The 20579-nt window shown below is 40.3% G+C and overlaps 1 protein-coding gene across 25 annotated transcripts in view; it reads left to right on the top strand.

Moving 5' to 3' along the window:
- Positions 1-20579, top strand: part of LOC125455410 (gephyrin) — a 475974-nt gene that overhangs the window by 444094 nt on the left and 11301 nt on the right. For 15 of the 25 annotated variants that reach the window (XM_048537301.2, XM_048537305.2, XM_048537298.2 and 12 more), the window contains 3 exons: positions 5556-5629; positions 14615-14679; positions 16043-16081. In XM_048537301.2, coding sequence (XP_048393258.1) covers positions 5556-5629; positions 14615-14679; positions 16043-16081 — 178 coding nt within the window. The remainder of the gene's footprint in view (positions 1-5555; positions 5630-14614; positions 14680-16042; positions 16082-20579) is intronic. The other 10 variants (XM_048537302.2, XM_048537304.1, XM_048537323.1 and 7 more) reach the window with 1 other exon arrangement.

Raw genomic sequence — 20579 nt, 5'->3', positions numbered from 1 at the left:
ATATTCTGACTTGTTTCCCACACCTCTGCCAAGTTGGTTTCAGCTTCCAAACTACCAGCAAACCCTGCAAGGATTTAAGACTGTGCAGGAGCATTCCTTCCAGCTTGGACTGGCACCAAGTGCCTCATCCTTCTATTTCTAGACTCACTTGCTTAGCAGTTGAGGTCCTGCTTGCAAGCTTTCCACCTGTTCCAAATATAGAACAATATTTTGCCCACGCCCCCCACAACCCCCCAAACCAGTGTCAGTGGTACCATTGTGAACTGCAACCTTTGGCTATTCACCTTTCCACAAAAGAATACCCTGCAGCTGCACTATGACATCTTTGACTTTGACACCAGGGAGGCACTATCCCATGTCTAACACCAGAGAAATGTATCTGTGTTTGCCTAATCAATTAATCTCCAACTGCTATTGTTCTTCCTTCTCCTCCATCCTGTTCTGTACCGCTGAGCTGTATGTAGTACCACCAGTGTGGCTCTGACTGCACTGTCTTAAGGAAGTCATATCTTTGCCAGCTTCTAAAATGGAAAATGGATCTCCCTTTTCTACAGCTTGTAGCATTTCTTGCACATACAGTCATCAGCCATGATTTGTCACAAATTACAAGACCTTCATTCCGCTTCAACTGAGCTGTGCTGCCACTATTTACATTAACTTCCCTTACATTAACTTATATCTATTTTGAATTGCTTTGTTATACTGGTTTTGACTTTCCCTTTTTCCCCAGTTTTTCTCTGTTAAAGCTACTTTGTCAAAAAAGTGATACACTTTTCTAATTTACAGCAATTTTAAAACTGTTCCTCTTATCAACCAATGAGCTGACAGCTTTCCTATGGCTTGAGAAAAAATGAGCTCTCCTTACAAACTCAGTGTGGGCCAGTTTCAAGCTGCTTCTCAGACTCAGGTATGGGATGCAGCCTAAGTCTTATCCCAGATTTATACACTGGCATCCTGAGTTGTTCCTCTGAAGGTCAGCTGCCTCTTAGACTTCCAGATAAGCAATGCCACCCATCTGGCTTCAAGTTACCAAGTCATTTGTAGCCAGGAAAACAGATTAAAAATGATATCTTCAAGCAATTATGAGCATTACATAGTGTGCTTAAGTGATCTCGTTCTCCTATCAGCTGGCAAGACAACAACAATGGAGCCTGAAGTTTCCATTTCATTATGGCATTCCATAGCAAGTACTGAAAGACAATACTTTCCAACTGCGGGATCTTCTTGCTAAAATCTAAGTATACAAGTGCACGGGCTGTCATGTGGAATTGAGCCTTTGCAGGGTGGTCCAGGGCACACTATCAGGGTATGGAACAGGGTATGGCAAGCTATCATAGTGACTAGTGGGGGTTGCAGTGGGTGGGTGTGGCAGGCTATCGCGGTGATTTATCGGCAGAATTCCAATGTGGCATGACATTGACTTTCTTCTGAAGCCTCGAAGCTATACTGCGTGAAAGCATTACATGAGGCTTCAATGATTGATGCAAATGTTCAGGAATTCCTTGCATAATATCATGTTACTTTTCAGACGTGCCGCCACAGATTAACTGCTCATAGAATTCCCTGAATTCGTTGTAGCTTAGTGCAATGCCAAAGACAACGCAAAAGAAGAGTCATTACAACCCCATGAAAAATCCCATCAAGAGCAGCCACCACCAGGTCTGCTGTATAGCATTCAGAAGAAAAAGCAGCAGGTGAAGATCCACCAAGGAGGCAGGGGAGAATGCTCAGACTCGCATCTATAGTCCTTGCAGTCATTGTCTTCAACCATCTGAAAGGCAGGGCAGCTACCAATTAAGATTGTCCCATCCCATTATTGCTGAACTTTACAATCTACTGGAGGAGGCCTTGTACTCAGAAGCACTGGGTGGCCCATCCTGGTTGCCCCAAGATCACAGCTGCATTGAATGTTTATGCCAATGGCTGTTGTCAAAGTTCAACCAGGAACCTATGTGGCATTTGCCAGTCTTCAACTCTCAAATGCATCCAGGATGTTACTAACACCGTTTTCTCTGACAAATACAGACAAATGGGTATGACCTGGTGAAATGTGTTTACAGGAAGATCAGGCCTGGGAGTTAAATGTCCAAGGGTACTCAGCATTCTGAAAGAATAGACAAGAAGGAGAAGGAGGTGGAGTTACTTTATTGGTTAATGATGACAGCAAGGATGTATTAAGAAAATTATTGGCACCAGGGACCAAAATGTTGAAGCAGTCTGGATGGAAATAAAAAGTAAGGGAAGAAACCCCTTGGTAGGAATAATTTACAGGCCACCAGATAGTAGTTTCGAAATAGAGCATAGTATACCAGGAAATAATGACGGTTTATGGGAAAGTAATTCTAGGTAATTTTAATATGCATATTGAATGGACTAGTCAACTTGGCTAAGGTAGCCTTGAGAATTGTTTCCTAGAGCAACATGTCATGCAACCAACCAGAGAACTGGCTCCTTTAGATTTGATATTACATAAGGCAAGATTGACAAATAGTCTTGTTGTTAAGGATCCCTTGAAGTAGTTACAATGCTTTAGAGTTGAAATTCAAATTTAAGAGTGAAGAGGGAATCACATAAGTGAGTTGTAGTGTTGGGCAAAGGTAATTATACACGCTTGAGGAAAGAGTTGACTCGAGTGGACTGGCAAAAATATTAAAGGGAGGCACAGTTGAAGATCAGTGGAAAATGCTCAGGAAGTTACTAAATACCACTCGATTAAAGTACACTGTCACAGGAAAGAATTGTAAAAAGGTGAAAAATCATCCATGCCTTGACAAGGAAGTTAAGGACAAAGTTTTTGAGAAGAGTTGTGGAGGAGGCTGTGGATTTGCTCGCCGAGCCAGTGTGTTTGATTGCAGACATTTCATTACCCTGCTAGGTAACATGATCAGTGCACCTCCAGTAAAGCATTGATGTTCTGTCCCACTTGTTATTTACATGCCTCGGTTTGTTGGAGTGGTTGGCATCATTTCCAGTTCTGTTTTTCAGTGGTTTGTGTGTCAGGTCCTGTTCAATGTGTTTGTTGATGGAGATCCAGTTAGAATGCCAGGCCTCCAGGAATTCACAGGTGTGTCTCTGTTTGGCTTATGCTATTATGGATGTGTTGGCCCAATCAAATTCCTTCTTTGTCCATGTGTATTGAGACCAGTGAGGACTGTATGCAAGGAGCCATTGAATAGCTTGATGTTATACTCGCAGAAGTTCAGAAAAATGAGTTTGGAAAAATGCTAAAGGGGATTGATAAGGAGGATGTTAAACTGATGTTCCCCCTTATGGGACAGTCTTGAACAAGAGGTCGTAGATGTATTTTAAGAGGAGGAGAAACTGCTTCTCTCAGAGGGTTGTGAATCTGTGGAACTCACCCCCAGAGTGCAGTGGAAGCAGAATTAATCAAGAAAGAAACAGACATGTTTCTGATGAAAAGCAGGATAAAGGGCTATGGGGAGCAGTCAGGAGTGTAGAGTTGGGATCAGAGTAATGATCGGGCTCGAAGGGCTTAATCACCTACTACCGCTCCTAATTCCTATGTTGTGTCAACTGAGTCTGACTTCGGGGGATTAAAGAATAACACATGTAAAAGGCATCAATATCTGTCCATGGTTACAAGGTGCTTTATACTGCATGCTTTTGTATGAGTACATGTAAATTTTTTGAAGCAACACCAGTAAAAGTAAGAAATAGTAGGAACTGCCGATGCTAGAATCTGAGATAGCAAGGTGTGAAGCTTGATGAGCACAGCAGGCCCGACAGCATCAGAGGAGCAGGAAAGCTGACGTTTTAGGTCCGGATCCTCCTTCATATTTTCTTAAGAAGGCTCCAGACCCGAAACATCAGCTTTCCTGTTTCTCTGATGCTGCTTGGCCTGCTGCGTTTATCCAGCTCCACACATGACCAACAGGCTGCCTACGCTTGTAATTCATGTCTCTCACCCATAACAGACCAATCCAAGTTGGTAACAACAATAGGAAGTGCTGTAGAACCTCAACAGGTCTGACAGCATCTGTGGAAAAGGAAAGCAAGCTAATATTTCAAGTCCAGTATGGTTCTTATTTGGGACTGAAGGGGCTGGAAGAGTGATTGTTTTCATGCTACAGAAATAAACGGAGTGGAGGAGCAAATGACATAGATGGTAGAGATGTCGCAAAACAAAATACAAATGGGAGTGTTAATGTTAGTAGGGAAATGATATAGATAAACAGTAGATGCTAATGGTAGGTAATAGTTCAGCTATTCTGAGGGCAAGTCATTTAAAAAAAGATGTGGGTTGGGTTGGGGAAGGGATGGGCAATTAAAACTTGTCAAATTCACGTCTAAACATCTGACCAAAAATGTTTTATTTTGAATATATAGCATGCTAGATAATATTGCCACAAGTGATCGTCACAATCTCACTGGAAACTCCATAGAAATTTTAAAGGTAATCAGTTTTCCTGTTCGGGAAATGGGCATGTATTTTATATCTAGTACAAACATCAGCAATGTAAAGTCATCAACCACACAGACTGTGGTGCTGACGGCACGACAATATTTTTATATGGTACCTTTACAGTAATAAACATTCCAAGGCACATCACATGAGCATTCACTTCGCACAAAGTATGACTTTAAAGCACTTAAGGAGAAATTGGCTTTAAAGCGGTGATTTAAAAGTGGAGGACGCGTAGAGAGTATTTCAGAGTCTGGGGCCTTTAACATTGCAAACGTGTCCAGCAAAGTGATTACAGTTGGCATTGCTCAGGAGATGATGTATTTTCACAGACACCTTTTATAGCAATCTGCATTAGCAGACGAAAATATGCAATAAACTGAAACCTACATTCTTTACATGGCTTGAGACTATCAATTATTTCCTGTTTTGGTTGGTTCATGTTGGAAAATACCTGACATGGTTACTCCCTCTCATGACTGATAAATGGAAAAATCACATACCACTATATACAATCTTAAGCAATATTGGATTTATTTCCAAAGAAAACTAAAGCAGAAAGCAAAAAAGACTGAGGTGAAATATTAACCAGCATTATATTTATTCAAGCAACTGGAATCAGTTCACAAGAGCATTTGTTTGGAAAGCTGATAGTTTATCGTTGTTTAAATAGCTTTGCATTCACTGTCCATCACTGAAATGTACCTTTCAGAATGTGGTATGTCAGTAAGACACAAGCATTGTCAGATCTTGGGTTTTCATCATAAGATAAGGCTAGCGAGTTAAATTTGTATGATTTAAAACCTTTGCCATTATCAAGTAATAAATATATCAAGTATTCATAGCTTTGTCGATAATGGGATATTGTTTGCCATTGTTAAGCGTGTCTCTGATTTTAGCTTGTAAAGGTTGAACAGGGCAGCCTGAGAGTTAACAGGAGCGACTTCAAACTTTGTAAAGCCAGGAACAAAAACTGTGTCTTTTAATCATGGAGACAATGTCAAAATACATCCTTCATAATGTGAAAATCTGTGGTATAATGGTTGTGGAACTGTTATGTAACGATGATTATGTTAATTTCAGAATGGTGTCATTTATGCAAGCCTTTACCATTACTGTTACTGTCTGATAGGATTACCTGAAGCAGGTGTTGGACATTGACCTACATGCCCAGATCCATTTCGGCAGAGTCTTCATGAAACCTGGGTAAGTGCCAATAAAACATAAAGCAGTAATACTTTTATAACTTAATGTGATGATTGCATTTAAATATGAAAAAAGAAATACAACATGGTTATACAGACCTCGGCAAATAGATTTCCACTGATAAAGCATCACATCCACTGTAATAGTGTTCCTCAAGTGAAAATTACAATAAAAGTCCGTAAGTTAGGATATTAACATGCTAACTATTATTTGCAACCATGCTGATTGCTTTTGAGAACGAGCTGACCTGCTGTTTTCTACTGTCTTGGGAAGTGGCAAGTGGAAAAGAGACAAATGAATTGTGTTTTTTTAAAATGTATTCATAGGAATTGGGTGTCATTGGCTGGGCCATCATTTGTTACCCTTGAGAAGAAGGTGGTGAGCTGCATTCTTGACCCACAACAAGTTTTGTGTGGGTACACCTGCAATACCATTAGGGAGGCTGTTCTAGAATTTTGACCCAGCAACAGTAAAGGAAAGCTAGTATATTTCCAAGTCAGAATAGTGAGTGGCTTGGAGGGGCACTTGAAGGCAGCAGTGTTCCCATCTATTTGCCATCCTCGTTGTCTTTCTGGTGGTCATGAGTTTGGAAGGTGCTCTCTGATGAGCCTCATTGAATTTTTGCAGTGCATCTTGTAGATGGTACACACTACAGCTTTGGTGATGAAGAGAGTGGATGTTTTTAGATGTGGTGCCAACCGAGCAGGCTGCTTTGTCATGGATGGTGTCAAGCTTCTTGTGTGTTTTTGGAGTTCCAGGCAAGTAGGCGGTATTTCATCATAATCCTGACTTGTGCTTTTTATTTGGTGAACAGGCTCTGAGAAGCCAGGAGGTGAGCTACTTGCTCTAGGACTCCTAGCCTCTGACCTGCTCTTGTAGCCAGTGTATTTATGTGGCTAGTCCAGTTCTGGTAACCCACAGGATCTTAATATTGGGGGAATTCATTGTTAACAACGCCTTTAGGTGTCACGGGAGGTGATTAGATTCTCTTCTGTGGAGATGGTCACTGCCTAGCACTGGCATAGGCAAGTCAATTGTATTTCTTGGCACAGTAACATTACAAGCCAGTAAGTTACCATTTCTTTACATATGATATAGTTCCTTCTCCAGACAGTAGCTTCAGAGAATGATACAGTATTGAATGTGAACTTTTCATCTCTTTGCTGAAAAAAATTCTGTAAATGCTGTCTGTTGACATAGTGCTTTAATGTACTCCCATGCCATTGCACAATTAGGCAGGACTCTGGATCAAAGAGTCATTATGGGTGAGGACTGCCATTCGATATTCCTCAGTTTATCCATCAAAAAGGCATTAAAGTTCCCCATTATGGCATTCAGTAATTAAGTGATTTTGGGAGGTTTCGGCTCCATATTCTTTCTTGGAGTCTGTTCTGTTTGTTGACTTGTTTGTGTATGCATGTGAAGGAGCACTTTCTAGTAACAGTCCTAAATTGGCATTTTTAATCACACTTTTAGAGTAATCCACAAAACTTTCCATACCATTGAGTATACAAGTAGTTATTTGCTCGTCCAGAACTTGAGTGTTGTTGACAAAAAGTATTTTTTTAAAAACTTTTTTGCTTGCAGTCATCAGAACAATTCACAAGAACTACCAGTCTGGAGGGAAAGCAATATTTACACTGTTTGAAGGATCACTATTTAGTGATTGGCAAGTGGGCTCTGACAGAGATATTGCGCCGAAAAATGCACCAGTTAACTATCGGTCATCATTAAATAGTGGCCATTCCTTCACAGTTATGGATCACGATCCTGGAACTCCTTCCTTAACAATACCGCTGGGGTACCTGCATCACATAGACAGCAACAGTTCAAGAATATGGCTCGCCACAACTTTCCCGAGGGCAATAAATTTGCACATTGCCAAGGATGCTCACATACTGTGAATGAATTTTCAAGAATGTTCTTTCAGCTTTGCTCATAATTTGATAGAATTCACATTACTGTTTTCTGCACACTGGTTTACTGATCTGCCAGGCTTGTTGGGTAGAGCCCAATTTATCCATTGGTAAAGGCAGTTAGAATTAAATGTACACCAAGCCTTGGGCATTTTGCAGATTTGAACAGTAAAGTGAATGTCAATCCCACTCCATTACCAGTCAGTGCCACTGGAAGTGCTGATAACTCCCATTAAAGCATCAACCAGAGGCCTACCATTGCCTAGTCAATGCGCTCTTGAAATGTTTAAGACACTGCTTCGACTGCCGTCTGTGGCGGACTGTTCCAAAGTTGCAAAACCCTTTTCGGTAGATAGAAAAAAAAAATTATCCTTATTACTGTCCTGAACGTACCTGTACTTTTGCACTCAGTGACAGGAAGAAACATCCTTGCTATATCAAGACCATTCAGGACTTGAAAAACTCAATCAAGTCATCATTCACTCTTCTAAACACAAGTGGAAACAAGCCCATACTGTCACACCTATCTTACTGAGATAATTCATGACTTCCAGTTATCAATCTAGTGAACCTTCAGTGAACAACCTCAATTGCATTTGCATCCTTCCTTAAATCAGGAGACCAAAATTGCACTAAGTATGATAGATGTGCACTGGTCAATATCCAGTATAACCAAAGCATAACATCCTTGCGTTATGTTCAATTCCTCTTGTAATAAAGGACAGCATCCCATTATACTCTTTATTACTTGCTGTACCTGCGGACTAGCAGTTTCTGATGCATGAACCATACAGTCATGGAGGTCTACAGCAAGGAAGCGGGTTCTTCAACCCAACTTGTCCTGCTGCCCAGCTTTCACAATTATGCAAATCCATTTCCCTGTGTTTGGTCCATATCCCTCCATACACTTGAACACTGGAACCCTCTGCACCTCAGAATTCTGTAGTCATTCTTCATTTGAGTAACACTTTGTTTTTCTATTCTTCCTGACAAAGTGAACAGCTTCACATTTTCCTGTATTATACGCCATCTGTTGTTTTTTTTTGTTCAGTCATTCAACCTCTGGATATCTATCTGCAACTTCCTTATTTCTACTTCACTGCCTATCTCAGTGTCAGCTATGAATTTAGCAATTTGTCTATGAATTTAGCTCTCATCTAGTCTTTGCTGTAAATTGTAATAAAGTTGAGGTTCCAGCTAAACTGAATTGAAAACTTTCTCCTTAGAAAGAGCACCACATCCGATGTCTAATACCAGCACCTACATTGTAGCCCTATCAAATGAAACCAAAGTGAAGCGAGAATTGTGGAAGTGAAGTGGCTTTGCAGGCGCAGGAAGGGTGTTCAGGTATTTTCAGAGACTGAGGAGGAAGGACAGAGGGCAGTAAGATTTAGTCACTTAGGAGCTTTAGACAGACAAAAGCCGTTGAGTGGACAGGATGCAGGCAAAAGTGAAAATCAAGTCTTATTAGCCTTTGTGACAGTGTTAGATTGAGGTAGCACAGAAGGTAGTGGCACTTACCCTTGCGGAGCATGAAAGATCCTTCTTTCTGCACGGCTGCACCTGGTGTTTCATCTGCAATACTGCACTGATCCTGCTGACAACATATGGGCTCAAGCAGAGTCACTTCATCTTTTTTGTTCTGAATACTTTGTGCTGTCGAAAGGCACTAATTTTGCCTTCTTAACCTCTGCCATTTTCCTCCGCCTTTGATTCTATTTGCTGCTGTTTTTCTACGTTTGTACACTCTGTCTCTTCGTGTCCCGCTCTGGGTGCCTTTATCCAAAAAAAGTGCCCTCTATAGTTGACCTATCCTTTTGGTTTGTAAGCCTGTACTCCCCTAGCCGCAATCACCAGCACCAACTGTCCACAACCTCCCTGTCCTCAAGCAGACCCAAACCCCCTCTCCACCTAATTGACATGCTGATGAAGTGGAATTTGAAGCTAGTTGGCATGACCAGATCAGTGCAGGCATGACTCCTGGAATTATACCTAGCAGTGCCTGAATTTCAAAAGGTTTACTTTTCCCCTGGAGAAAAAAAAAACTGACTCCACCTACTTTGCGTGCTGTCAGCCATTTTGTGCAGTTATGATGGAGTTAACTTTTTACATGGCAAGTAGAGTGCTGGAATACGCTGCAGTTGTGACATTGTTGCAGGTCTGTTCCACACAGCATGTCCTTTTGACAGCTCAGTGCTCCCCACTGTGACGAGATGCCTGCCTCTTCCTCTGTGCTGAGCAAATTTATGGAAGCCACAGAGGCTGGAAGCCTGCAACTTAGCACTGAAGACCATATACAGCAAGAAAGCAATGTGAACCACACAGGGACCAGCAGTCTGTAAATCAGTGCTGAAGTTAGTGAGTTATCATGTCAGTGAAAAAGCAGAATAAAATGTGCAGAGGCTGGCAGTTTCCAAATAAGACCAAGGTGAATGAGTCCTAAGAAAACATCCTGACTGTCCCCTGCAATGCAAAGCCATGTGGTAGAGACACATGAGTCGCATATGTCCCTGAGTTCCAAAATGAAGTGTTCAGTGCTTAAAGTGGTGCATGAATTGCTCTGAGAGCAAGCATGATGAGGTGAGGCTTGTGGTTTGCCTATACCCTGACTTGCAATGGCAATGGATTGAGGAAGATGGTAGTCACAGAGCATGCACTGACATTGAGCTAAACAATCAGTTACATGAAGACCAGAAAAAGCATTCGGTGAGCTGCCGTCACCGAGTTTCTGCTCTGGTTTACACGTTAGGAACTTGTACTGTCTAGTTTCTCAGGAAAGAGAGGATAATTGTAAGTGGCCTAAGATAAAAGGTGAGTTGGAGCTTTGAGATGAAGTAGTTGCACTCAGTGATGAGTACCTGAAGTCGCGTTTAATGTTTGAAGGTAAAAATCACATTTTCTTAATATAGCGATTCTGATTTTTGCATTCTTCCCACCTTCCTCACGCCACAAAAGAGAATAGAAAATCCCACTCGTTATCTAAAAATACGCTTCAAAAGAGCATGTCATGTTGAGATAAATCTTAGCTTTTATGTTCTATCCTTTATTTACAATGAGGTGCAGCATTTGCATAAAGAGATGGCCTTTATCAAAGATTCTCATTCGCTGTGATGCTTTTCTCTTTCATTCCAAACTTACTGTGAAATAGGCATCTTGATACATTGCGTAACATTTAAAAAGAATGAGATAAGTAAACAGTAGGACGCAGCTGTTCTCTTGACAAGAATTCCAGTGCCTGAATCACACAGCATAAACACTTCATGCCATTTGCAGAATATGGGTGAAGACCTTGTAGCTCATTATAATTAATGTGGTGAAACTAATCTCATTAAAGTTGATTATGATAAAATACACTTCATTTAAAAAAGACCAATGCTTCACTATCTGAGAGTGAACATCCTGTATGCCAGGTTCCTTGCTATTATTCATTCATTGTTTTTCAGATTGCTTATTCCCAGGTCTCTCACGATTCTGTATTTAAATTTGGGAGAAAAAGTTCTTTTAAAGAAATTCACCATTGACAACTGATCCTGCTCCTGGGTTTGTTTCTGTCACCTCACTGCCATTCACTTTGTGTTAAGTACTCAATACAGTGAATGTGTCCTGTTCCTACCTTTCACGCCTGTTGGATCCCATGACTCTGTTGGAGTTTTGAAATTGCCTGCCTAAAATAATTATCTGTCTTGATTTGTGGGTTTCAAATATGTTTAGTTGATGTTAAGATCGTAGCTCATCATTTTTAGCCAGGGTGCACAATCAATACAAGGTTGGTTGAGCTGTCACAGGACTAATGGCTTTTTCTTTGGCAGAATTATTGTCAGAGTTATTTAATTAATCTCATTCCGCTACCCTTTCCCCATAGCCTCCAAGTATTTAATCTGTTGACCCTTTATAAGTCACTGTTGAATCTGTCGCAAGGGGCAACATTTCCGTTTACTCTGATTTTGGCAGCGGCCAGCAAAATCAAAGGCTCCTAAATATTTAATTGGTGAAATGCAAACTCATGCACCCTATCTTCTTAACATCAACCAAACATGTTTGAAACCCATACTGGTCCATTCAGAAGTCTGATAACAGTGGGAAGAAGCTGTTCCTACTTTATATCTCCTGCTTGATGGAAGAGAGTATAATTGGAATTGGAGGGGCCTTTGATATTTTGATTGCTTTCCCAAGGCTGTGGGAAGTATAGACGGAGTCACTGAATGGAGGACTGGGCTGTGTTCACGACTCGATAGTTTCTTGCAGTCTTGGGAAGAGTAGGTGCATCCAGATAGGATGCTTTCTATACTGCATCTATAAAAATTGCTCTTTGTGGACTTGCTGAATTTCCTTAGCCTCCTGAGGAAGTAGCAATATTGTTATGCTTTCTTGACCATTGCATTGTCATGGGTGGACCAGGTCAGATTGTTGGTATTCATCACTCTCAGGAACCTGATGCTCTGGACCATCTCCACCTGAGCGCCATTGATGCAGACACTGGCATGCTCTCCACTCTGTTTTCTGAAGTCAACGACCAGGTTCTTCGTTTTGCTTACATTGATGGCGAGTTTGTTGACTTTACACCATGCTGCTAATCACTCAATCTCTTCCCCATACTCGGTACCATTGGTATTTGAGATCGCCCTACAGTGGTGGTGTTGTCAGCAAACTTGTAAATGGAGTTGGGATGGAATTTGGCCACAAAGTTGTGAGTATATAATGAGTACAGTAGAAGGCTGAGAATGCAGCCTTGTGGGGCATTGATGTTCAGGATTGTTGTGCAGGAGGTGTTGTTGCCAATTCTAACTGATTGTGATCTACAGGTCAGGAAGTCAAGGATCCAATTATAGAGGGGGAAGATGACACCTAAGTCTTGAAGTTTAGTGATTAGTTTGTTGGAATTATGGTGTTGAAGACAGAGCTGGGGTCAATAAGCAGGAGCCTGACATAGGTCCTTGTTATCCAGATGTTCCAGGGGTGAGTGTAGGGCTAAGGAGATGGTGTCCAGTATGGACCTGTTGCGCCAGTAGATGAATTGCAAAGGATCGGGCAGTCTGGCAGGCTGGGGTTGATGTGAGCCATGACTAACCCCTCAAAGCGCTTAATAATTATGGAGGTCAGAGCCACTAGGCAGTAATCAATGAGGCATGCTGCATGATTTTTCTTTGGCATGTGGTTGATGGTGGTCTTCTTGAAGCGGGTGGATGCTTTGGATCAAAGTAAAGAGAGGTTAAAGATGTCAGTGAAAACTCTCACCAGCTGGTCCACATGTGATCGGACTACACAGCCAGGGACACTACAGTATATAAGCCGGCAGCAGACAATAGGCTTTTATTCGATAACCAACATCCTACATAAAAAGATTAGTTTGCAAGGAATTCATCACCTGTGATTTTCAGCTTTCCTGCCTACAGTAGCTAGCTCCTTTGTTGATAGGTTCCTCTTGTTAGCTTTCCTCCCACCCGCTCTTTACAACCACTGGTTATTTCCCTTCTCCCCTTTGCACCACTTACTTAACCCCAATCCTTTTTTCTCCTTTGCAATCACTAGCTTCTCCCCATCAAACCCGCTCCCTTGTAGCCTCTCACTTCTCCCCTTTCTGCCCTGACCAAACCCCTCCTCTTTGCAGGCCCCCACCCCATGATGATATAGAAAATTAAATATTTGTTTATGAAGAAGGATGTGATTGTGTTTGTAATGAACTATATTAGTCACAGCTCACCATCTCTCCTGACTTAAGAAATTACACTTGTAAAAATTTAAAAGTGAGTGGAGATTAGTGAAGATTTTCAAAAGGCAGCAAATTTAGGTTTCATTTTATGTAGCACGGATTATCACAGTGTCTTGACAGTTTTCTGTCATAATGAATACACAGTTAAGGACACCATTTAAGCTTGTTGCCTACAACAGCATAGCACTGTAGACACTATGGAGGCCCAGTTTTTTTATTCACTTTCTGATGAAGGCAGCACTGGCTAGACCAGTGTTTATTGCCCATCCCTAATTGCCCAGAGGGCAGTTAAGAATCAACCACATTGTTGTAGGTCTGGAGTCACATGTAGTCCAGACCAAGTAAGGCTGGTGGTTCCCTTCCCTAGAGGAAGTTGGTGAATCAGATGGGTTTTTTTATTGAATTCAAATTCTGTTATCTGTCATAATGGGATTCGAACCCAGGTCCCCAGAGCATTCCCTTGTTCTCTGCATTAACAAAGTGACAGTGCCATCATGCCAGCTGTAGAAGACTATTTCTGTTTATGAATGGATGAGAGCAGTTGAACAATAGTCTTTAGCTTCAGCTGACTGGGGGCACATCTTTTAAAGGTGAGAGGAGAGAGATTTTTAAAAAAAGACACGAGGGGCAATTTTTTTTTAAAACACAGAGGGTTGTTCTTTGTGGAATGACCTTGCTGAGGAAGTGGTGGATGTGGGCACAATTACAACGGTTAAAAGATACTTGGATAAGTACATGAATCAGTAGTGTTTACAGGGATATGGACCAGGAGTGACTAGTTTAGTTTGGGATTATGTTTGACATGGACTGGTTCTGTTTCTGTACCGTGTGATGATGAATCTATGTAAAAGTTAACTGGTTAGTTTGCTTTAATTTATTATTCTGCTTCAATCTTTTTTTAAAAAAAAAACCTCTTGAGCTGGTCACAGATCAGGAAGGTTGGAAAAAATTGTTCATGTCCCTGTTAATTCATTCAGTCTCCAAAAACCAGCTGAATAGAAACTTGAGAAACTTTCTTCTCTCCCTTGGGCTGAGAATGATAATATTTTGAGGATTTTGATGTTTAAGTCTAGAAAATCAAGTCACAGAATATCAATGTTTCATGTAGACTTTTGAGTACAACAGAATTTTCACTGATTGTATTTGCACAATGAGTTAAGATACAGTTCAGCCATTACCTAATTGATTGGCAGTAAGTGAAGAGGTGCAGAATAATCTATCCTGTTTGTACATTTTGTAGAACTGCAGTTCCGTACTTCAAATTTGAGAAATTTAAAAGTAATGAAAATATTTGAAATGAACCATCTGCCTGGCTTTCAGCCAGTGCAAGGTATTAAGTATCTATCCTTTCATCCACAGCCTCCCAACAACCTTTGCAACTTTGGATATCGATGGCATCAGAAAAATCATCTTTGCACTGCCAGGTAACAGACATATTACTCTCTCAGCAGAATGCCGTTAAACACTTAGAATTATGATCATTTTAAAATCTAGTGTTATCTATTATGCCTAAGGTAAGACACATTAATGATGTTCCCTGTAAATTTATTGGTGATTTCGTGTAATATTTGCAGCCGTATTCTCATGTGTTCTCATTCCACAGATCAGTCTTGGGCAGTTGATATATTTCAAAGGCTGTTATTCTTTGTGTAGATTATTTGCTTTATAATGCTGAACTGGTTTAAATTCATTCAAAAACATCACTCTTTTTCATTGTAACAGCTTGAGCGGTCAGAGTCTTGTATCTCTGTGTAATCTTATTTAACTGTTGTGGTTTCATTTGTTCAGGTTAGAAGAAAATCTGGGTTATAAGTTTGAAGTTTTGATTCATGAAATGTTGTTTAATGATAGCATGCTTGAGATCATGTACAGTGCTGATGTTCAGAATCCCTACCAGCTTGTGGGACCTGTCAAGGTATGGCACTGCCCTTCCGTAAATGATCTCATTTCCAGGAATAACATACTTCGATAGCATAAAAACAAGCTCATTGCATCATACTTGATGACCTACCAGCTTTTATTTCAACACTTCATAAATGCACAGTTTAAGATGACATGATCTGTGTCATGAAAGCATAATTGTGTCATGTCATTATAAATGATTCATCATTCTTCAAGTCGTATTAATTTACGCAATGTTTATCATCAAACTAACTGAAAGCTTTGCTTTTGATTTCTATTTCGTTTTTTCAAACATGGCTGTTTCAGTAACATGCTCTCAAGTGGAAGAATGTCTACTTAGTCACCTGTTTGTTTTCTTCACTTTCAAATCAAAGTCAGTCTTAACTCCAATGTTTCTATACTTTGTCAACCAAATTCATTTTGCATGTCCAGCACACTTGTGTACGTGTAATGGAACTGCAGCACCAGGAATGTAGCATCAATTTTTTTTACCACAACTGTGCCAACTAAATTGTGGGAAAGTGAGTTCACACAATTTCTAATCTGGATTCTAACATTAAGATTTATTTCCAGTATTATGCAGCGGTGTGATAGTAATACATACTTTGGCAAAAACAAAACTGTGACATTTTAATATACTTTGTGTGCAGGATAATACATAGCTGGCAATGAATGATGAGGCTGCAATTCAGTTGAGCAGAGCTGATGCCATGAATTGCAAAAGAAAAAATGAGTGACAGTGATTTAAAAGCATCAGCAGAACCCCCAAGATTGAATTGAAGCCTTTAAAGTCACCGCAAGCTATTTGTTAATTGATTGTAATATATATTGAATAGTTTATTTGAAAATAACATTCGTTTTTAACTTTTTTTTACCGTTATGCAGCGGGCGCGGTAGAGGCTGATGGTGACGTAGGATCTGAAGGTATATGGCATCAAATGATGGGTATTACAGTATAACAAGCTCTCTTTTGTGGCAAAAAATTACCACTAAATAAACTATTCAGTATATATTATAGCCAGTAATTCTTTGCTAGCCTAGTTTTACCAGTCCATCCATTTTTATCATCATCTTCCCTGACCCCAAGTTGCTTGATGCTGTGCAACATACATTTGAACCTCAAACTATTTTGCTTTGAGCTAGTTAGTGTGAGCGCAACATAATTTGACTTGTTAGAATTTCCAGCCCTCCCTTGGAGAATTTGTCTGCCCTCCATGCCTGTTTCTCAGTTGGCTCCACCTGAGTTTGGAAATACATCATGTGCACAGAACCAGATCTGCAGACTTGATTCCAACCATTCTGTGGTATAGGTTGTGAATACGTGAATGTAACGTACCCCTGGGGCTGTCACCAGATGTAGCATTTTAAGTGATTGATAACCCCTGATAATCTAACAGACTTAAAATTATGCCAACTTTCCACTTGTATCTAGACTTGGGACTTGAATAATTATTTTCTCCCATAATTTTGTTGAATAAGTAATTTGTTGTGGAAAAAATACCATGGCTGTACACTATGGAGTGTGGCTATATTGTTAAAATATTATCTGTTTTGCAGGCATAGAATTTTATTTGATTATTATCTGGTAGAACATTTTCAACACAGATCTACTGCCAACAAAGAAACTAATTTGGTCCACCTGTATATGTTGGCAATTGTTCTATATACAAGTTAATTTTAAAAATTGCTGTCATCTGATGATTGTTGACATGTTCATCTTTGTCAGTCTCAGGTAAGATGCTGTCAATGGAGTCTAGACATTTCTTCAGAGGGAGAGAAGGAAAATGATTTGCCAAGTCACTTTCAATAGGCTAGCAGGAAGCACCAGAGCTAAAAGCTGCAAAAAAAGGGACATCTGCCTAACCTGTTGTAGGCAATTGATGTTTGTGCCATAAAAAGGCCCAAAAACCAAAATGAGTAAATATGACAAAAATCTTCCTTTTTTTTAAACATTTAAAGTGTTGGTATTTTGCTGATTTTTTGTTTCTAATTGGAAATTGGATTAAACATCAACTGAAAAACTTGAATCACGCACATGGAAGGGTTCAATGTTCAATAAGGCCCCTTATATCTGAACTGTGTTAGTCCCATAACTATTATGATGCAGTCAAATTGTAGAGCAACTCTTGAGTTTCAAACATTGATCCCTGTTGCCAGATTAACCCAGGTTATGTAGTTTCTTCCATGTGCTCGAGCATTTTATACCACTAACTCTCAATGGAAAGAGCCTACAATGATCAATGTGCTGTCTGCCCATCATTGAGTTTTATTTTATTACTTTGTAAAAATGAAATATTTTTCAGCCTTTGCAAGAAGTATTTAAAAAGTATAAACTTGAGAATCTTATGGCTCTGGAAAGTGTCTGATCAAAAGCGATTGGGCCTAATTTTTGAATGACCGAAATTCTTGTAGGACAAGACATTGCATCATGACATTTTATGTTTGACATTTCAAACATTGAGTGGATAGATGCTAATACAGCATAATTGACATTTTGCAATACTTCAAAGCAAGGTGAATGAGTCCAAAGTAGATAGTAAAACCTCTTTCACACAGCAACTGTTTCTTCAGTATCTTGGGGTTGATATGGCAACTTGTCTCCAGGTTGTCGATACTGACATTGAATTCTGATTTTACCATAATTTTAATGAAATGCATGTACAAATATGGTCATGCTAATGTTAGAGAATTCTCCTACTGAGTGTTTTATTAGGTGTTTAATCTATGGAATAATGGTTTGTGAGCAACATGCATAGTTATTGTTGCTAACTTGGCACGCAGATTCAGAGGATTAGGTAATAAAATACAGCTATGAGACTCCAGAACTCACTAGTCAATTAAAAACTTTTCACAGTTTGCGGCATCCTAGGTTTCCGTGTTATTTTTAAGTATTTGCTGATTTCACGTTAATTGTGAATTAATCTCACTACTGAAAACTATGCTTAGCTATAAACCTCACGTATAAAAGTTATCTGGTCCAGACATTTAACTGTTTGATCTTGTTAAAAGTGTCACTCTTCCTCTCTGTCCTGGAAAGTGAATAGTTGAAACTGGAGTCTCATTTCTCTGGTGGCAAATTGTTCTTGTCAAATTTAACATTTTATAACCTTCACCTCCCTCTCAACCCAGGCTTTCTTTCAGTGTGTATTTCATACCTGATCACCTTCAGTCATCTGTGTTTCTGTCTCAAACCTTAAATTCATTGGTTAAAATAGTAGACTGCAACTGTTGTGCCTCGTGGCATCTTTAATAGTCCACACATGCAGCAAGTTTGAGCTTAAAAATATTTTGCATTCGAAGAGCGTACAGAAAAAAAAGGCATACCACAACATTCCCCTTTCCAAAGTGATCCAGTCCTGTATACCTCTCCCTGAATGTTAGGTGCATAAAAATCTGTTTGCTCCTGTGCTCAGTCCATTCAAGTGAATAGGATGCAGGTGACTTACTTTAAGCAAGAGCGCAATCTGCAAGAATGATAACTGGACAAAATTATCTTTCACGCAAATGTACACATTCCTGCTTCAGTTTTAAAGGGTTTGCATAACATTATCACTTCTCCCTATAAAACTTTCACTCGGACCGAATCACAATTTGGAGTTCTGGCTGGACAGATGGTGAGTAGACATTGCATTTGAGCTTCAGTGCAGAGAGGATTCTATACTCTTGGAACATACAATTGGCCACTGGTAGCTCAATTTTCCTCATCGTGAAGAAGTAAACTCTGATTCTTTTGTTCACTTGGTGCAAAAGGTACACAGTTTTGTTAGAGTCTACCTGCCCTACCTCAAGTTTCAAACATCCAAAAGTCTTCACAAGAATCAACTGAATTGAAAGTGAGATTCTCTTTCTTTGAAAGATGTTAATTCTTCTGAGAAATAAAATAACATCAACCTTTTAAATGAAAGTTTTACTATTCTTTGACATGTATTACAGTGGGCCAGCTTCGTTCTGGAGATATAATTTTGGAACATATCATGAGGGAGAGGCACGAGATTTTGTTTTCCTTTAATTCTTTCACAGGGTTTGGGCGCTACTGGCATGGCTGTTACGTGATACTCTTCCTTAATTGCCCACAATGCTGTTGACAGGACACTGTGGTTGTTGTCTGTACCCCTTTATATCCTTATTATAGAACAACTTTAATAGACTTGGACCCTGATTTTTGCAGGGATGGGGAGTGTTAGTGAACTATGGACATTAAAATCGGATCTCCCAACATCCTGCTTAGCAGGTTGAGCACAAGGTCAAAGCCAGGGACCAGAGAGAAGGAAGGATGAGCACAAGCATGGGAATAATTATGGTTGGTGTGGAAGGAAGCAGAGTGGAGAGTCGATCATACTATTCCTTGAGCCTTACAGGGCAGCACGGTGGCTCAGTGGTTAGCACTGCAGCCTCACAGGACCAGGGCCCCGGGTTCGATTCCAGCCTTGGGTAACTGTCTGTGCGGAGCTTGCACATTCTCCCCGTGTCTGCATGGGTTTTCTCCGGGTGCTCCGGTTCCCTCCCACAGTCCAAAGATGTGTAAGCTGGTGGATCGGCCATGTTAAATTGCCCATAGTGTTCAGGGGTGTGTAGGATTCTCCAAGGAGCGGTGTGGACTAGTTGGGCCGAAGGGCCTGTTTCCACACTGTAAGGAAACTAATCTAATCATTTGAGAGCATGCAAATCATCTACCTCAAAATGACATTCCCATGATAGCCCTTGATATGGACTACGAATCTCACAATCTGCCCTGAACTTAGTGACTGAATTTCCACACCGCTCTGGAATGGACAATTTTCACCATCAGCTGAAGAAATTCCTCATCTCAGTCCTAAATGGCTCGAGTCTCCCTGGTTGTAGACCCCACAGCTAAAGGGGAACGCACTTTCTGCAATCTCATCATCTACACCTTTTAAGAATTTCATAATTTTTATGAAATAGTCTCTCATTTTTCTGATCTTAACAATACAGGCTCAGTCTGTTGAACCTCCACTGCAGTCCTTTTCTGGAAAGCGTACCCTTCCTAGGCAAGGGGACTATACGCCAGGTCTGTTCTAATCAATGTTGTTGACAGTTGAAGCAGATTTCTGCACTCCTATGTTCAAATCTTCTTGCAAAAGCACATTAGCTTTCACTGACATATTCACAAGAATGCCAGTCTCACCATTTAAAAGATATTCTGCACCTCCATTTCTCCTACCAAAGTGAATAATCTCTCACTTATCCAATTTATATTACATCTACCAAACTCTTCTCCCCACAACCTCTTTGCATCCTCCTTATAATTGATATTCCAACCAGGTTTTGTGCCATCCAAATCATTGATATGCATGGAGAACAGCTGGCAGTAGTCACTGATCCTAGTGCTACCCTATTCGTCATAGTCTGCCAACCTGAAAACGGCTCAATTGGCCCTTTTCTGATTTCTCCTAGTCAACTG

Source organism: Stegostoma tigrinum, chromosome 10 (genome assembly GCF_030684315.1).
Source record: "Stegostoma tigrinum isolate sSteTig4 chromosome 10, sSteTig4.hap1, whole genome shotgun sequence".
Classification (NCBI taxonomy): Eukaryota; Metazoa; Chordata; class Chondrichthyes; order Orectolobiformes; family Stegostomatidae; genus Stegostoma; species Stegostoma tigrinum.
The sequence above is the reverse complement of the archived record's forward strand: the minus strand, read 5'-3'. Positions and strand labels throughout refer to the sequence as shown.